Source organism: Festucalex cinctus, chromosome 10 (assembly GCF_051991245.1).
Source record: "Festucalex cinctus isolate MCC-2025b chromosome 10, RoL_Fcin_1.0, whole genome shotgun sequence".
Taxonomy (NCBI): domain Eukaryota; kingdom Metazoa; phylum Chordata; class Actinopteri; order Syngnathiformes; family Syngnathidae; genus Festucalex; species Festucalex cinctus.
This window is the reverse complement of record NC_135420.1, coordinates 20,218,075-20,237,988: the sequence shown is the minus strand read 5'-3', so window position 1 is coordinate 20,237,988 and position 19,914 is coordinate 20,218,075. Positions and strand designations below refer to the sequence as shown.

Sequence of the window (19,914 nt, the reverse complement as noted above, 5' to 3'; positions counted from 1 at the left end):
ATGTGCCCACATAGACAGAAGGAGCCATGACATCTGCTGAGTGATACACCAGCTTGTCTCCAGGCTCTGAGGGGGTCGAGCTGTGGCCCACCATCACCATGCTGTGGTCGTGGGGGAAAACACTCACATACTGTTGAGCAAAAGTAAACATGATGCGTAACTTGTAGGCTCATTGATGCAGTCGTAACCGCACTCATTAAAGTCAGCTGTACAGCTGCGAGGGGTAGACGGGAGAGGTCGCCAGCCAATTGCAAAGCACATACGGGCAAACAGGTGTTATTACTCACGTTAATTTAACACCTTGGGATAATTTAGGCTCTTCGATGAATCATGCTCGTTTTTGGAATGTGGGAGGAGCACAAGGAGGTTGAAGCAGAGAGTCAAACCCAGCTGAAAAAATATTGAGTTTGAATATTTTCTTAGCAGCTGGTTCTAACTTAGAACCATTGCAGGTTGCCCGCCTGTATAAATCATACATCCATCCGTCCAACCATCCATTATCTATACAATTAAAATAATGTGCAGTCTTAAATGCTTTCTTTCAAACAGTTTCCGTTTCAGATTTTTTTAGGTAAACAAACAAAAAAAAAGTAAATATTTAACGTGAAGTAAAATATTTTGTCAATCTAACAAAGTAAAATTGTGTTGAACTTGCCAAACGCTCCAATTACAGTAAACCAGTTTATTTTTTTAAATACTTTTTTTTTTTTTTTTTTTTTTTGAGTGGGATTGGCATTTGTTTATTATATTTATATGAGGACTGAATGGTTTGGAAAATGGATGGGTAAGTATGTTAATTAGACATATGCACACAATATACAATTGTGGGTATGTTTAGTGGGTATTAACACAATACATAACTATATTTCATAATACATTTTTATTTGATTTCCAATAATTGATTTTTCAGTGATGATGGATAATTCATAAAAGTAGGCTATTAGAAGAATAAAATACTAATTATGATTTCAAATGTAACATAATTTCCCTTTTTGTTTCAACCAGATCCCCACAATTATTTGTCAAACGTTTTTTTTTTAAATTGTTGACACGCTTTGTAACAAAGCTCTTTAATACATCATTAGCATAAACGTCATGAGTTTTAAAATGAGCGTTTATTAGTTGTTTCCTTCTATTTTCTGAATAAAAATACATCTCTAATGTTCTCTAATATTCTACCGCCGGTGCAACATTTTTTTTGTTTTTTTATTTTTTTAAGCCAATTCAAGCCACATTGTGCAGCAGTGTTTGGGGGCAGTCAGTCTGTGCATGGCGATGGTGCGTGACGTCACAGCATTAGGCAGCAGCAGCAGCAACAGAAAAAGCAGGCTCGAGCATCTTCTTCCTCCACCTCCTCCTCTTCCTCTCCCTTGAGCCACCACCACATCGCCACCGCCAACTGTCCCTTTCGCCTCCGACGTCCTCAAAAGCTCTCCGCTCCGGCCACCAACATGCACTCCTCCTCGGCCCTGCTTGCAGTGCTCCTGGCGGGGCTCGCGGCCGCCGCGTCCTCCCTGGAGGTGTTCGACAACCAGCTGGGCGACATCAGCTACTGCAAGAAGCAATGCCAGCTCGCCATCAAAAACAAAGGCCCCGCTAAAGTAAGATATCGTTCCAATTGCAAAAACCGCACGACTGCATGACTGATTGTGCAATAAAACGGACGTAATGTCCAGTTTCATTTTTAGGAATGCTCATTTTCATTTAGAGCTTTTTTTTTTTTTTTTTTTTTTTTTTTTTGCGCAGCGTCATCCTGCTCAGGCCGAAAACAAGTCGAGCATTGCGGGTGAAAGCGTTTCCGGGAGGCTGATAGTAGAACGGAGCACAAAAGGTTTTGCAGCACTGGATTTTTCTTTTTTTTTAAAACCTCAGGTGTGGCCCCATCTTGCAGCGGGACAATGTGCCCAGAAACCCGAGCGGACCACACCGCCTTCAAACCGTGACAATTAGACGATATAAATAATTCCATGATTAATCGCGATGAAAATTGTGATGTTGGGTTTTGTCACTAAAGGCCTAGTGCTGAAAAGATATGACAAGGCTGTTATGAGAGCTGTGTATGTCTTTCTCGTGTTGACCACAAGAGGGTGCTGTTTATTATCCGATTTGGAAATACAGTAACAGTATAATAAGGAGGACATTTTTGCATTTGAGGACATTATTTATTTATTAGGGCCCGTGACCGCTGCGAGGTCCCTATAGTTTCTGTAGGAATTTTTATTATTCTTAGTATCACAACGTTTTACACGTTAGCATTTTGACAATTTAGCATGCCAACTTTTGACATATTTGCATATCATTTGCTTCACATTACATTGTATAATTTACAATCCTTAGCCTTATTGCTTACCAACTGTTAACATGTTAGAATTTTATAGGTTTAGCAGTGTAGCAATCTGCCTTTGCGCTTTTGTCGTCTTGTTAGCATGCAGACTGCTAGTATGTCAGCATTTTATCTATTTAGGATGCTAACTCTTAGCATTTTTGTATTTAATTAATTCTCATGGGATAACCCATCTGCTGTGAGCAATGTACCATCCATAGCGAGCCGACACCCAAGGTTGTGTATATATATGTTAGCATACTATCAACGTAGCATACCAACTCATGGTGCCTTATGTAGTCATTTTGCCATCTCGCTACATGCTAGCTATTCAACTGTCATCTGTTAGCATTTTATTCAATGTCATTAGAAATAGTAAAATGAATTCCATATCAATCTGCCTGAGCACATTTTGTACCTTTAGCATAGCAGCTCAGTGTTGTCTCAAAGGCACTAATATCCATTCTATACATGACAACTAGCATATGGTGCTCTTCTTTGTAGGACTCCATAATGAACGCCTGCCACCGCGGATGCCGTCTGTACTCCATCTGCCAGTTCGTCAACGGCGACGCCGGATTCAACACCAGCAAGGACGAGTGTCAGGGAGGTGAGCGGCTCCATCTGTGGCTCTCGGTTTGACTAGAAGGACTTTGCTTTGCTTTGGTTATCCTTTATGTTATGGATGCGATTTACTTTGTGTACCTAATGAATTGTCCCTCCGCTTCTTCCTCTCCTGAAATGCGTGTCCACAGCCTGCCAGGAGGCTTATGTCAAACTTGTGGAGCAGGAGGCGTGCAGCACCGGCTGCGCTAGCCAGCCCTCCGAACCCGAAATCCAGAGGAGGAAGGTGAGAGAGTCCTCACGCGCAAACGCACACGCACGCAATGACGGAGATTTCCCCCCCCCGCAGCTCAAGGCCATGACCCTGCGCCCCAAGCCGCCTTCCGTCATGGAGGCCGTGTCCAGTTGGTGCAACGACATCGTCAGCTCCGCTCAGAGCTTTATCTCCTCCACCTGGACGTTCTACCTGCAGGCGGACGATGGCAAGGTTGTCGTTTTTCAGGTAACTTGGACCTCTGTGACAGAATAGCAGTCATTTGTGTTAATGAGTGCATATCGATACTGATGTGAGTTTTGCTAGTTGAATTTTTGCTGTGACCAACCAATCAGAGGTTAGATCAACATGGCAACAATTGCACGCTGAAATCTGATTGGACAAAAGTAACACATGTACCGGAAGCAGCGCAGCCAAGGGAAACGCTAACAAATCAAGCAAATAGACAGTTGGAATACATTTTTACAATTTCATGGAGGAAATATTCAAATCTAGATTGTGTACACAATATGCGGCTAGGTGTTTTCCCCCCCTAATTAATGCCATAAAAGTTGAACTTTTTCTGTCACCAAGGTTTGAAATTCAATTTTCTCTCCGGTCAATATAGTTGAAATGCCATTAATCAGTTTCAGCAAAACAAAAAACAACAATTTTTTAGTGATAGACAATTGATATTTTTTAAGGCTGATTCCAATGTTAACACTTAATTAATGCTTCCAATAATTTGTCCTTTGGTATTCAGCAAAAATCAAACTTCTTTTTTTTGTTTTTTTTTTGCTGTTTTTTGGGGGGATGAATATTTTGATGTCATTATTTTTGTCTTATGATGTAATGTGTTAATGTGTAGGGAAAAAAATGTGCAAAAATCAAGTAATTTTTTTTCAATTTCTTGGGGCGGGGGGATATTTGAGCGTTATCTTTTAAAATCTTTTGTAGTAATGTGTTAATGTGTTAAAAAAAAGAAATCTAATTTTGGGGACAGGCGCAAATATTTGAATGCCATTATTATTTTTTGTCTTATGTTGTAATTTGACAATGTGTAAAAAAAAAATTGGAAAAAATTAAGCAATTCTTTGCAAATTTTGGGGGGGTGGGGTAAATATTTGAATGACATTTTTGTCTTAGGTTGTAATGTGTCAATGTGTAAGAAAAAAAAAATAATGCAAGAAGTTTAAAAATATTTTTTTAACGAGCTAATATGTTGATTAAATCCACTGGCCCTAGTTTTTATGAATAAAAATATTATTTTGAAATATAAAAAAGGAGAATGTAAAGAAATACTTACTTTTATAAAGTGTAATAGACCCAACGGTTACACATTCGTCTGTTGATGTGTGCCTTTAAGTAGGCGTGGCCTAGTGAGTGAAGTCAGGAGCTGTGACTCCATCTCCAGTTGGTCATTTCTCATACGTCAGTTCAGTTGCTTCTCCATGTTCCTTGCCAGTGTGTTCATTTCACGTTTCTGTGTTTGACCGTTTATCTCATATATATCCCGTTAAATTGGTCCTCCAAAAAAATGTGTGAATATAAACCGGCGGGCATTCACCGTACATTATCAAGCATCTGTGCCAGCAATCGCTGATTTTGAATTCAGCGCGTTTGTGCGAAGGTTGAGCGAGCAAGGGCACGCGGAAGGACGGCGCGTTTTCTCTGAGAAAATCGCAGCTTGTTAAAGTTATTTTAAGCAGCGCCGCTTCCTCTCGGCATTGTGAATATTCCTGCTTGGAAAACCTCATGCGCTCTTTTGCCATGACATCCCTTATTTTGCTATCAGCACATCTAAATGTGGAATAACAATAAGCATTTACTATAATTAAAGCTAGTGACTATAAAGCCAACCACAGCGTCCAAACTGAAAAGAGCTGCAGGATACAATTTGGGCGGCGTAATTAAAGGACTGTGAGGAAATTGACAGTGTTTATCTACACTTGATGATACGTTGAAGCGCAGCGTGCACGAGGAGAAGCTTGACATTACCCCATAAAGAGGTGCATATGCCACAAATGTTTTTTTGTTTTTTTTTAAGACTGCATTTGTAGACTGTGATGAATGTTTGCTGGTTGAGGAAGAAAAAGGACGTCAGGCTCCTGAGGGCGGTTGTGTAAATTTTGTCGTCTGATGACTGCTTGTGGTGTTATTGTGACAGTGAGCTTGCACTGAATAAGAGTTGTTTTTCTTACTTTTTTTTTTTTTTTTTTTTTTAAGTGTCTTTACAGTACAGTGAACAGTTATGTATGGTTCGGCATCCATGAATTCACATTTTTTTCAATCTTTAAAAAAAAAAATTGTAAGCCAACTCTTTTTTTTCTTTCTTTTTTTGTGTGGAAAATTCTATTTTTGGAGATTTTTATTTTTTATTTTTTATTTATTTTTATTTTTTATTATTTTATTTTTTGGGGGGGGGGGGGGGGTGGGGGGTCAAAATATATATTTTAAATATCCAATTTATTTTTTTTGAAGAGTTGTTAATTATACACGGATTTCTGCTATTCATTGTCAACTGTATAGCAACTTTATTAAAAAGAAAGCAATAGACGAATATATAGAAATGACAGTAAGCCCACAAAACTTGTCAGTAAGCGGCAGTAATGCAAGTCATTCTTTGTAGAGGATAAAGAATATAGTGGACCTCCACAGTTGATGGGAATTAGGGACCGGGCCGGCCTAATAATAGCAATAGTGTGTGTATAATTTACACCCTATATAATAATTACAGTGAATTTATTTTTTTTAACCCCCACTAAATAATTGAAAAAAAAATGGAGATAACATCTTTCCATAAAATACAGTGGTTGACTCCCCAAAACCACAAAGCAAGAATTTTATTAAAACATCAACTCTTGGTGTTTCCCAGTTTTTCTTACAGTAGTCGAGATTAGCATGGATGCTCCCAAAGCTGACAATGTAATTTCACGAAGACCATTGAAAGCTTTTTTTCAGTTTCACATACTCTGTGGTTATGTCATTTGCATTGCTATACAATCATACTGAGAGCTGTTTCAAATATTTTGTCTTTTTTTTTTTTTTTTTAAGCTACACGAGATGGGCCGCTGAACCAAAAGTTGTGGGTGGCAAGTGTATGCGCGCAACAAAAAGTGTGTGTGCGTGCGTGTTTGTGTGTTGCTGAAGGCATCAACAGTGTTGCTGTCTCTGACTGCGGCCGTTGTTTCAGGCAAGGGCAGCGGCGAGGCAAAAATCCTTTTTTAACGAGGTCTCCAGGGGAAAACACAAACGCGGATCACACAAAAGAGCACGCAGTAGTGCAGCGCTGGTGTTATCTGATGGATGAAAAAAATATATCACTTCATAGACGCTGAAAGTAGTTAAAATGTTATAAAAGGAGACATATTATGCCTTTTGTTCACAATTTAAAGCAGAACGAGGACACATCTCCAGGTTGTAACTAATTAAGTAACAAAGTTAATGCAGCTAAGTAATCATTACTGTAACGTGGTCACGTCATGTTGATTTTAGGGCAGTCGGGTGTCACTTCCTGTGCAGTTTGGGGCACTTCCTATTGATTCTGGGACAAATCCGGGTCACTTCCTGTTAAATTTGCGGCACTCCCTTTTGATTTTGAGGCACTTACAGTTTATTTCCTGTTTAGTTTGGGGCACTTCCTGTTGATTATGGGAAACTTTTGGGTCACTTCCTGTTAAATTTGGGACACTTCCTGTTGATTATTACACACATCAGGGTCACTTCCTGTTAAATTTGGGGCACTTGATTATGAGACACTTCTGTGCCACTTCCTGTTAAATTCGGGGTACTTCCTGTTGATTACGGGAAACTTTTGGGTCATTTCCTGTTAAATTTGGGACACTTCCTGTTGATTAAGAGACACGTCCGAGTCACTTCCTGTTAAATTTGGGGCACTTCCTTTTGATTTTGAGCCACTTCCAGGTCATTTCCTGTTTAGTTTGGGGCACTTCCTGTTGATTTTGAGCCACTTCCAGGTCATTTCCTGTTCAATTTGGGGCATTTGCTTTTGATTATTGGACACTTCTGGGTCACTTCTTCTTATTTTTTTCATATATATAACTTACATTTACATAACAAACATGGCAACAGTTTTTGCATGTATCAAAACAACATAGGGAGATTATTCCTGTTAAATTTTGGGCACTTCCTTTTGATTTTGATCCACTTCCAGGCCATTTCCTGATTTCCTGTTCAATTTGGGGCACTTCCTGTTGATTATGGGACACTTCCGGGTCACGTCCTGTTAAATTTGAGGCGCGTCCTTTTGACTTTGAGGCACTTCCGGGTCATTTCCTGTTCCATTTAGAGCACTTTCTGTGGCTTTATGGAACACTTCCGGGTCACTTCTCGTGTAGGTGTACAGTAATTAACTCACAGCTGGCTGTCACATGACATGTAATAACTGCATGTTGACGACTGTCATCTTCCTCAGAGCCAACCAGAGATGGAGTATTCTCTCCCCGAGCTGCAGGCGCCTCGCTCCAACGTGGCCGACAACCCCTGGCCTCAGGTGCACTCGCACACGCAGAAGCCTCACGGTGAGCGCGGTGGCGGCCATTTTCTCCACGCAAATCCAATTCATGTAAACTCTTGTCTGGAACAAACAACTTTTCTTAGGGTAAGGTTACAATTTTTCGCCAGGTGTGAGGGGTCGTGGCGAGAAGGCGGGATCCAAAGCAGGAAGCCGAGGCAAACATCAGGTGCAGCACGCCGATGAGAGTGCTGCCGCCGCTGCCGAGCACGACTTCCTGGGCTGCATGTCCAGGTGAGCCCAGACGAGAGATCCTATAACTATATTTCTTCATGCACTTGAAACGAACTGTCAACGGTTCTGTTTGTTTACTTTTGATATCAGTGTTGTGGTGGCGACTTTGGTTGAAATCTTTCATGGCTTCTTGCTAGTACTCGCTCGCTCTTCTTCTCTGGTGCAGCAGTCTTGCGCTTTGGCGGTTTGTGCCATCTAGTGGTGAACACTGTTATTACAACATAAAACAGAAAACAAACATTATTTTCAAAAATGAATCGAGGGCCAGTTGCCCGTCCCTGCTGTACATTAATTTCCATCTTCCGTGCTCGCGTTCAGGCGTTCGGGTCTTCCCCGCTGGATTTTGGCGGCCTGCCTCTTCCTGTCCATCATGGTAATGCTGTGGCTCAGCTGCGCTAGCCTGGTCACCGCTCCTGATCAGCACATCAAGACGCAGGTACGACCGGGTTAGCGTGCCCTAGTTGCTGTTATTTTTTTTTATATTTTCCGACCGCTGTTTATTCGCAGCTGAGCATCAACGGCGACAAAGAGTTCCTGGACGACGCGCAGGCAAAGGTGAACCCGTACCACCTGAGCCCGCTGCCGTCCGTCACCGTGAAGCGGGCGGCGCCCGAGGACAGCCAGGAGGCGGGGCCCCTGCCGGTCAAGGTGGACCTCGACAAGACGCGTGTCTAAAAGCTTCTGGGATTCCCTTCACTCAGTCACTGGATTTTTTCTTTTTTTTTTCTTTTTCTTTTCGGGAGCACGGCACCTTCCGAGTCATTTGACAACATTATTGTTAATCCCTAACTGGATGTTATTTGATTGGACGGCCTGTCTGAGAGCTTCCATGTTGTTTCGAGATTCATTTTACATTCACAGTCATGAGCATTGAAGTGAAGAGAAACAGAGCCAGGAAATATAATCATCTTTGTATTGGAGAGCGGCCTGGCAATGTGTTGTTGAAATGAGCAGAAAAGTATCGTATTTATTCTGAATGATTGAAGTGCCATGCAAAGTCATTGAGCTGCCTGTAATATACATTGTAACATAGTTAGAGGATTATTGACCAAGTCACACTGAAAAGAAAATACATATGACTGTGAGAGAAAGCCATTGTCATTGTTGCATTTAAAAAAAAAATAGGGTTGTTATACCTTTATATACCTAGGGTTGTACCTTTTGTTAAGCATGGGAAAAATCTGACTTAAAAAAAACTACAATTCAAACTTTTTCTTAAATAAAAACTAAACTTTTTTTTTTTTTCAAGGAAAAGAGGAAATGTCAATATTGTTCCAGGAAAAAGTTTGTTTGTTTGTTTGTTGTTTTTTTAAAAGATGGGCTTCTTTTTCCCACCCAAAAAAAATCTGACCTTATTTCTTATATATAACATTTTATCGATAAAAGTATGACTTTTTTTTCATTCTTTTTAACCTTTAAAAAAAACTTTGACATAATTAAAAATTAATCCAACTTTATTTTCAAAAGCAAGGGTTCAACTAAAAATATTTTCACCAAAAGAATTTTTTACCACGGCGCATTTCTTTTCTCGTTTTCGTTCTCCTTTTTTTCAAGAATATATTTTTCCAAGAATTTCTTTTTACAACAAATTCAATTTAAAAATACAGATTTAAAAAGTCACCTTTTTCCAGAAAAAAAACATAATTTTTACCAGAATAATTTCGACCCCCCCCCCGCCCAAGAAATAATTTTTTTCTTGAGGAAAAAGTCCTAAATTTTCCGAATACACTTTTTTTTTCTTTTTCTTTCTTAACGTTAGACTTCTTTTTGTAAAAATGACTTCATATGTACAATATCGTTTCATTTTTCCCGTGACAATATTTTCTGGAAATAATACTGCCAAAAATATGAGTTTGTTCTATTGCATTTTTTTTTTTTTTTACCTGGTGATTTAACTGAAACAGGGAGAAATCTACATTTTTATTATTTTACAACAATTTTTTTTCAAGAGAAAAAAAAAAAAGATTGTGATTTTGTCTTGAAAAACACCACTTCATTGCAACAACATGTCTTTATTCTCGTAGTCTTATTGTGTTTTCGTGTCAGTGCGACCCCCATAGTCCTTGGCAATCCTCGTAAAAAATTCTGCTGACGATGATGTTCTTGTGATGATGTTCTTCATCACTTCGAAATCTGTTTGAGTGCAGTCAGCGTGCGACGTATGTGCTTTCAGAAACCACAGCCGACTTGTGTTTTTACATGCCGGGAGCACACCATGTCCCGAATCTAAAAGAGACTTTAGTTTCGTCATGGATCCGAGTCGCGCGATACTGCAGGCGACTTTTCGTTTGTGCTTTTTGGCTGTCCTGTGGCGCTCTCGGACTCTCACGAATGATGCGTGCATGCCGAGTCGAGCTTCCATAGTCGAATCCCGATCGCTCCCTGAAGCCCCGCTGTAGATTTGTGACCTTTTCTTGTGCTCCTATTTACTGTAATTGGTTAGAACATGTATTATGACAATAATAATCATAACGAATGCCGATATCATCAGAAGGACTTGAACAACAATAAAAGCCATCCAATCAATCAATATGTGAAGACATATCACCAAGATGATGATGTGAATTTACAACTATTGTATTGTTTCCTTTTTACTGCTCGGTTCATTTTCAATGAAACAATAATTGCAACAAGGAATAAAGTGTTTTCATCAACAGTAGCTGTGTGCGTTTTGCTTTTTCTTTGGCTTCAAGGGATACTTCACTTATTTAGTCCATTATACCTTACATAGTACCTTTCAAAACACATTTTGCAACTTGCTGTCGACTGAAAATGATATCACAAGGGCTCAGGTGACCAATCACAGCTCACCTGTTTGCTAGGTTTGGTCATGTGACATTAACAAGCTAAGCTGTGATTGGTTACCTGAGCCCTTGTGATGTCATTTTCAGTCGACAGTAAGTTGCAAAATGTACTTTTAAAGGTACGTGAAAAATAATGAAAATATCACATTTATTATAGGCAAAATATTAATGTTTGACTGCCAAAAATGGCTAAATAAGTAAAGTATCCCTTTAAAACAAATCCTCCTCACAAAGACCAGTGAAAAAATAGGAGATAGGAAAGGTGGAAAAATAAAGAGTGGGCTAAGAAAAATAGAGTATTTGTTTCAAAAAAATATTTCATTTTCAAAAATGCAATCTTGCAAGAGTGAAGCCCTATTTTTCAAGTCATAAATACCAATGTTTTGCAACAATATACGTAAATTACGAGCAGAAAATTAGATTCAAGAGAAAGAAAAAAAAATAAATCTGGTTGCGTCCTTCCGGAGACTTTTTTTTTTTTTTTTTTTTTTTTTTTTTTTAAATAAGGCTTTTCTTGCAATAATTCTTTTGTCCACTTGGTGTCAGCACAGACTAACATTTTAAGTGACAATCAGTGCTTCCCAACCTAGGTAAATATTTGACATAGAGCACAAACAACAACAACAACAACAACAAAAGTCACAGAAAGTATATAAGATATTTATTACTGGATGGCAACAAGTGGATAGTCATTTTAATGAATTGTACATTGCGCCATCTCGTGGAAAAGCGTTTAATTGTGCTACACTAATTCGTCACTGAGTTTTTACGTGAGTACTCCACTAATAACATAACTTCTACGAGTATTTTATTTACATTAAAATACTGTACAGCATTCAGTGGGTAGGGAAAGTCGACACACCCATGTTTAAATGCCAGTAACTCCATTTTGGAAATACATGTGGGGAAGTAAAAATGAATTATTAAGATAACGTAACATGTTTAAGTGACAAATGAGTTGTGGTCAGCGTAGTTCCTCAAATGCATCACGTGAGCACGTTCCGCCTTTCACAGATGCAAACGACCTCTCGCCACTTCCCTGTATCGTTGCACGCCGGGGAAAAATAAACACACTTTTACGGGCACACGTCACATGAGCCGACGTTTATGGGCAGAGCGTGTACTTTGAACACTTAATCCTGCCAGTCGCAGTCAACACTCTGCTTTTCCTGTCCCCCAAGAGAGCCAAATGGGGGGCCCTGAAGGGGTCTTCAGAAGGGATGACGTCACTGGTTAAACAGAAAACTTGAATGTGATTTCACGTGGGTCAAAATAGCTGAAGTAGATGGAACTTGAGGGCCTACACATGTCATATTTCATTATTAATGATATACAGTAACAAATGTAAAAATACATTACAATAATAAATGAATCACGGAGTGATATATGCAGTATTCCTTATGGCGGAAGTGACGCAACGGCAATCAGTGTTGTGGCACTTGCAGGTCTCCGACCAACAAGGATTCTTGGCGTCGTGAGTCACATCATGTGGTCCGGGTAATGTTAATGATTATATTGTATTATATCACTTTGTGTTTCTTATGATACTGTGTAGTGTGCTCATGTTCTCTTTAAGTGTGATAAGCCCACATTGCTCGCTCTGCTGACGTTAAAGTGGCGTTTGTCGATTGAAACTTTTTTTTTTGTTTTTTTTTTAAATTATTATGTTCAAGTGAAGTAACATTCCAACGGTTGTTTGTTGGACAGATTCCATATTTGATTCACCACCGCCTCTCTGTCACACTGCGTTGCAGGTAAATGTTTGTCTTTTTGCTGTTTTATTTCATGGTGTTTTTCTTTTGAGCTCACGGTTAAGCTTGACCGCCATTCATTTTGTATTTTGTGACGAGGACGCTGTGTGTGATACGTTCAGGGACACTCTGTAAATGGGAGTGACTTTCTTCTTTTTGTGTTTCATTGTCAATAAAACAGAAAAAGTAATAAGCAATAAATTATTGGAACTAAATGTGAAAACTGTTTACTAATTATAATGTTAAAAATAAAACACGAGATGGTCACTTTGTCAAGAATGTGGAGCCTTCCTTTTTGTTTTTTTGAGAATAGAAATATTTTGTTCATGTAAAGCAGAGCTAGGAGGATTCATGGCGTGATTCCATCCATATTTGTCAGAGACTGATTCACCATCCGCCTCTTTGTCACACTGTTGCAACGTCACATATATTTCAAAGAATACTTATTACTTCAGTCAATATTTGTGCTTACATTTGACATTTTCTGGGCAATTGTACACATCATCGAATATTTTAACCTCACTAATCAACTACAAAACTGACAGGACTTCATTTAGCTGCTTGAAAGCGGTCAAGTTAAAAATTCCATTTAAATAGAGTGAGTAAATCGAGTGCAAACTACTAAGACGGCAGTTTTCAAACCATTATTTTTACACGAATAATTACTTCCACAATGTGTTACTTTACTTCCCACTCTCAGCGTGATCTCCCCGATTACCCACAGGGGGCGCTATGCATCCAGCTTTGACTTCATTATCATTATTTATTATCACTATTATTATGATTCCGATGGGATTGCTTACGCCTGCAAGTGTGCTGCTATTATCTGGGCTCGCCTGCAACATGCACTCAGTCACCTGGAATTATATTATATTATATTGTATTGTATTGTATTGTATTATTTTATTTACACGTGTGCAATCAAATTAATCATTTCCTTATGTTTACTACTAAAAGTGGTTGTAGTGAGTTACTGTTTCTAATACGTATGTAGGTTTGTAAGAGGGTCAAAACATTGCACTTCCAAAAAATCATAACCACGTGTGTCAATGCAAACCTGGAGTATCTTTAAGACTATTCACTCATGTTTGTTTTGGTGAGTGTGTGTGCTGGTGGAGGCAGATGTTTGCCACCTCTGTTAATGATTGCTATTCAAATCTGGCACGTAATGAATGAAAACTGACGTGATTAAATGGTCGCTGGCCCTTTAAATGCATTGACATGACTACAAGTCATTATTATGTTAATACGTGTGGCAAATATTAATTGTACATATTTTTTCCACCACCGCTTTGCAGAGTCACGCCGACCGTGCGTGACAAGTGTCCGATTGAGTATGTTACGTTTAAGGGGTGTAGGACAATCTCCCATCTCCCAAACGGAGGGAGAGTCGACACGCGTGGAACTTTATCTGTCATAAATCCCCACCCCAAAAAAAGAAATCATCCACAATAACCCCAAAAGGGCCAATCGGCTTTACGACATCGTCTCCCCCACTCTGTGAGTCCTTCCACGCGCGTGGACAGACGTGTATACACGCACACACACAGCCCGGATGCTAGCCGGACTATTAAACTCAGAGCCGGCCAAAAACGCCACTCGCTCCGGCGTGAGTGGCCGGTTTCAAGTTGCCCTCTCTGTGAATTGATTCTACTATGAGCTCGCACCAAGGTGGTCCACGGGAGGCAGGGGCAAACGCTCGGGAATATCTACCAAAAGCTGCTCCTTAAATACGACAAATGAAGTAAATTCAAACCCAGGTCATGTTAGTTAATTTCACTAGATTGTTTAGATCGATTATCCTAGCTTCAAACGTGTTTAGAAACGGATTAGCAGCTGTGCTCGGCGAGGGCTCCCCCTTCGCTTTCCAGTGGTACGGTCCACAATTTATTCCAGGGAAAGACTGACAGTTTTTTGGGTCATGAAGCAGCTGTTCAAGTCAGCGGCCGGTCCCCCCTCCGCTGGAATAAGAAATTAGTCCATTTTCAAGTAAATAACTACAGCTTCTGGGCCGATAAGAAGGAATTACCCAATGGTGTGCGGAGCAAAACAGTTAAATCCAATAAATGTGAGCTTCCTGCTCCCGCGCGCCTCCCCTCCGTCATGTTATTATCAAAACATGGGGGAGTCTATATCATAAGCAATTTACTGCTATTTGCAAGCGGTTGCGGTAAAATGTTAAATTTGATAGTAATATTTTGGATGGAAATGCACATATCCGAGTTAACAGTCGATTCCCTATTTTCAATACATTTAAATTGTAGATAATCAGTTTCAAGTCAATCTTATAAATCGACTTTATGTAGTTAAACAGTAGGCAAGTCATTTTAGTTTTGAAATAATAGTAACTTCAATACATTTTAAGTTGTCAACATAGTTTTAAAACACTACTTTTACGCCATTATATTCAATTACATTCTGCTATCTATAATGTATGTCTACACTTTTGTCCGCAATGTGCTCGTTTTGGTTTGTTGAAGAGATTTCTGTCACGAACCAAATTATGAAAAAGAACACTAAGGTCATGTGCTGTCATTTATGTCAGCCTAAAAATGTCCACATTTCAGCCTACATGAACACCACTTCGAACTTGCTGATTCACGACAAAAGTTTATGACATCTTGTGGCTGAATTTGCCTTCATTGGTGTAATTTTAGAAAGAAAGCCAGTTTCAAAGTGAACTGAGCAGTTTTGTATGTTCATTTTGCCGTCACTGGTACCCTTCTGTGGTGACGTCACCCCCCAATAACCATTAAATCACATATCTTGTAAACAAACATCTTGATTCCTGTTGAACATGTTCCAAAATTCCCGACTGCTCGGAGGCCTCTGCTTAAGTACCACACATTGTGCCAACACGTAATTAAGCTCCTGCGTAGCCGTACCCGATTAACATCATGTATGCTGAGCTAATAGTTGTTTCTTTGTCACTTTATTTTGATTTTTTTGCTGTTGCGCGGCAGATGAGCAACATCCTTCTCCTTTTTTAGATGCCTGAACTGGCTCGTAAAGTTTATTGTGCGATGAAATATGTTGACACCTTGATTAAAAACACGGCCCGCGGTTCCTTGTGGATATTATACTTTTGTACAATGAATGTCAGCGGAACTATAAATAAATGGATATGACTTGGAATGTTAACATTGTTGAAACTTGCAATTACGGCGTTTGTGCCGTCGCATTTATTAAACAAGCGACTTCATTAAAATAGGATGCGCATATACAGGATAATTCAGACTCGCTGACCACTTTATTAGGTACACCAGCACCATCATATTCTTAAATGATCAAGAATCTTATAATATTTGGTGGGTTTCACAAACTTGGTAGATTAAAATGTAGATAATTATTTTTATTCATTAAATAGCAAAATTAGCATTTGTGTATATTAATTAATGTTATTAAATAATTGGCCAATTCATGAATGAATAAATAAAATAAATATATATATATATACATTACATATTTTGAATACACATTTGTATCTTCCACAACAGTTTTTTTTAAGATACAAATCAGGCTTTTATTGTCTTGAATTTTGTGCTAAAATTTAAGTGGCAGCTAATTTTGAAACATGCTGAAGTTTGGCAGCAACTGGGGGGGGGGGGGGGAAGATTCCCAGTGTTTGCTTCAAGCTGTTTACTGCCATTCCCAGTTTAATTTTATTTTCAAACTAAAACATAGAAAATTCTATGTTGACTATTTATCAAATTGCTTAGTGTCAGAAAAGTATGCTAGCTTAATTGCTAGCATACAATTCAAAACACCACAACCCGGCTAACAGAACATGTTTAAGTGTTTTAGTAATTAAAAATTAAACAACTTTTACTTTAATACAAGCAGACAGAGGATATAACAAAACTCACAGGCTTATCCGCTGTAAAAAAAATATAATATTGCAGCTTAGTTTTTGATGGTCTTCTGTGTTTTATCACCAATTCAGCACGTATGTCTGCCCCTGGTGGCCAAAGGGAGCACACTAGAATGAAAAGCACATGCATGGAATTTGTAACTTGTAACGTGTACAAGATAAACTTGGCTGCTGAACCACATGCTGCTTCACCAAAACTAAGATGAAGGGCTCTATTATCGTGGCGTATCTACGTGGAGGCAGGTTAGACCTGACGTTGGTAATTTCGTAGATGAGTGCAGGGGGTGGTCATGTCCAACTTTAGTCATGGCCAATCAAAATGGCTCCTTTCATTCCTTTTAAATGTGGCGTTCTAATCGCACACTAGAGTTTGAACAGTGCTTTTTTTATGAAAATTGAGCGGATCACTTCCATTTCCTTTATAGTTCTGAACAGTTCAACTCTGGCTAAAGAGTGGATTCAAAGTAAAGCTCACCATACTTCCTCATTCTTGACAGAGCATATGCTGCCGATTGCAGAAATTGTGACAAAGATGGAGCCAGTGCGTTTTCCTTCTGTGTGATCTGTTTAAAGACACTCGCATAGTTGGTCGTAAATAATGAGATTGAGCTCAATTAGGGTCCTCTTGAGGTGGCCGAGAAGAGTAGAGGCTCCAGTTAACCCGCAGTAATCCACGCCGCTACCGCTCGGCCTGCTGGCGGATTACGTCCTCGGGTCACAGTTTATCCTTTACGTAAACTATCCGCGGCGCAGAGCGGAGGGCGGCCGACACCTCCCGGCTCGATAACATCTGATCCCCTCAGCTGCTTGACGAAAACCAGGACACTGTGACTTCCTCCGGAGTCGCGGGCGTCCACTCCATCCATCTTGCGGGGGATATCCATCAGCTCTATCGCTGTAACGTGCTGAGGAATGGCGATGTTGCCGGCTGATACGCTGGGTGGGCTGCGGACCACACTGTATTTCCTCAAACCGTTGCCATATCTCCGATATATACTATAGCGCAATTAGTCAGTTGCATCATCCCTTGAATTGACGACTCCCATCAGGACAAAACAGGTAGTCGTGTTAACAATACTACTAGTACTTTTGATACATAAAATGTCAATGAAAACAATGAAAGTTAATTCTGACTTTTCTGATCTCACCATCAACGCACAGCGTTTCAGTAAATTATGACGTGGCTGCTCCACTGCAACTTGTTAGCTCAATAGCACTTCTCTGTTGTTTTTCTATGATACAGTGGACCCCTGTTAATGTGCGTTTTCTGCGGGGAAAAATTGAGGTGGGTCCCCAAACCTAAAAAAAAAAAAAACCTAACAAAAAAAAAATTACAATAAAAAATAGAATATAAAAAATTTGTTAAAAAACAAAAAAAAACATGCAAATCTGTAGGTAGTGACTCGAGAGTATGCGTAGACCTAATGTAGTGCTTTAAATGTAATTTCTCTTGACATAAAGGTTTCTTATTTCATGGACATTGTAGAAATCAATTCGTTGAATGAATTATTATCTTTAGCCGTTTTTCCACTAACAAGCCCATGAACTTTGAGTTCTGGGTAAAGGGAGTTCTTGGTGGTAAAAGTTCCGCCGGGAATTTGTGATTTGTGTTTCCACGGTGTCTTGCAGTTCTCGGTAATTAATTCAAATGAGTTTGATTGAGTCCAGCCGATGTAAGAACAAACCCCCAAATTTGACCCATCAGCTGTGGCCATTGCAGCCCGCCCCCTTAAAGTTCCTGCCTGGCTCAGCAAGACCCTGCTGCTGAGATAGTACTTGGATGCCCCCTGGGGAATTTAATTACCCTGGTAATTGTTGGTGGTGGAAAAACAGCCAAGGTAAACTGAAAAGTTCTCCAAAAGTTCCGGTGGTGGAAAAACGCCTATTATCATGTCACCCCCTGACAATTTGTGCACACTGATCTCTTGCATCATCACCTGAATATAAAGTGAATGAGGGGAGCTGCTTCAATTGGCCGGGAGTTGGCTGTGTTCCCTCCCACAAAGAAAACTCCACCCACGGGAACAGTTAGACTGTGCTCACGCTAGCCTTGCGCCGTGCGTGAAAATAGCGCCCAAGTAGGACCTTCACCCAATTTGCAGTTGAGTAAATAATACTTAAGTGGCCTTCACGTCATCATTTTGACCGTTTGAGGCCACCTTAACTCTCATTATGTCAAGGAATCAGGACACAAAACCAATGTAGTCGTGTGGGCTTCAATCCAGGCTAAATTACCACTCGACTCTTCAAAATACACGCTCATCCTCCTTAAGTGCACCTCAGCAAATATTCTTTGTCCAAGCGCATTGGAATGCCTCTGGTTGAGGTGTGGCCCGTCTGTCGGCCCGCCGCTCTCCTCCCGGGCACAAATTTTAACGGCGTGTCGGCGAGGCCCGCTCGGATCCGGTTTCAGTCCCCTTCGGCGGAGCCCGGGCCTCGCCGCTGACAGCAGCTTTTATTTGATGTGGACGCGCCGTGTTGGGTTTCAGCGCGCCGCCTTCAACATATGATCTCCATTATGAGCGCGGGAGGAGGAACGCGTGCTCGCCGGATGAATGGAAAAGAGGAGGAAGGAGAGATGGATCGAGGCCAGCAGATGGAGAAGCGTGTCAGAGGTGGGCAGATGTATGGCTCAAGTGGACATGGAGAGAAGGATGGGGTGGGACGATGAATTAAATACATTGAAAGCATTATTCACCAGCCCAACTCGTGCGGTCTGATAAGGCGATAGATGGCAACGAATGGCCTCTTGCAGGGTTGAACTGCTAAGCCTGCCGCACACAAGAACTATCTATTGAACAAGAAGTCATTCCAGACTGCTCAGTGGATGGCTCACTGCATGCACGTCATTTTTGGTGAGTTTACCATCTCACGAGGCCTTGAGATGAAGAACATGTCCGATATACAGTGGCACTTTGAGGTACGAGTGACCCGAATGTTGATAAACGCACCTAAACTAACTTCACAACAATCAGCAGTTTGGCAAATTGGCAGATATAATAATTCTTGATAAAAGAGGCTTCGAGCTGTTTATTGCAACTCTCAGTTGAAGTTGAAACAAAACAAATTAAGAGTAATACCCGTGTACTTAAAATAACCAAACAAACATTGGCTTAAGAATGCCTGTTATAGATTAATGTTAAAACACAATAGAAAACGGCATTGCCATGCTAACGATTAGCATCGATCAACACATGTAGAAAGAAAATAACACAATACTCACTGGCATAATCTTTAACATATGCGGGGAAAAAAATGAACTAATATTACTCAGCCATTGCTGAAAAACTAAGATTAGTTGCGATTTTTACCCATTCCGGTCTTTATCCTCCCGACTACCAGCAATTCATATTTGTCCTCTGTAGTGGACCTTTATTTAAACCTGAATATCTCCCACCCAGTGCATACGATTGAATTAACTGCTTTTGTGCTCTATAGAGGACACTCAGAGCTTTCCAATGTTACCAAAGTTGTAGGGATGGGGCTTTGCTACCTTTGATTGCATCATAAAAGAAAATGGCTTCCCTCAGTGCAAGCACTTTTAAGGGAAGAGGAAAAGTAAGTGTATAACACTTTTTAT

At 40.1% G+C, this 19,914-nt stretch overlaps 1 protein-coding gene and 1 long non-coding RNA gene across 5 annotated transcripts in view; both read left to right on the top strand.

The window, feature by feature from the left end:
* Nucleotides 1-343: 343 nt before the first annotated feature.
* tmem59l (transmembrane protein 59-like) lies at nucleotides 344-10,567 on the top strand. 3 transcript variants are annotated; one of them, XM_077534824.1, is made up of 9 exons: nucleotides 344-571; nucleotides 1,220-1,601; nucleotides 2,828-2,933; nucleotides 3,079-3,173; nucleotides 3,237-3,389; nucleotides 7,576-7,681; nucleotides 7,785-7,908; nucleotides 8,227-8,344; nucleotides 8,416-10,567. In XM_077534824.1, exons 2-9 carry the CDS (start codon nucleotides 1,452-1,454, stop codon nucleotides 8,581-8,583), a joined length of 1,020 nt encoding a protein of 339 aa, XP_077390950.1. In that variant the 5' UTR covers nucleotides 344-571; nucleotides 1,220-1,451; the 3' UTR covers nucleotides 8,584-10,567. The 3 variants fall into 3 exon arrangements, with proteins under 3 accessions (XP_077390950.1, XP_077390948.1, XP_077390949.1); XM_077534822.1 differs by having other exon boundaries at nucleotides 344-784; XM_077534823.1 differs by lacking the exon at nucleotides 344-571 and having other exon boundaries at nucleotides 1,153-1,601.
* Nucleotides 10,568-12,130: 1,563 nt separating this feature from the next.
* Nucleotides 12,131-19,914, top strand: part of LOC144027502 (uncharacterized) — a 30,291-nt gene continuing 22,507 nt past the window's right edge. For both annotated transcript variants that reach the window (XR_013285473.1, XR_013285472.1), the window contains exons 1-2: nucleotides 12,131-12,209; nucleotides 12,420-12,466. This is a non-coding gene — a long non-coding RNA (uncharacterized LOC144027502). The remainder of the gene's footprint in view (nucleotides 12,210-12,419; nucleotides 12,467-19,914) is intronic.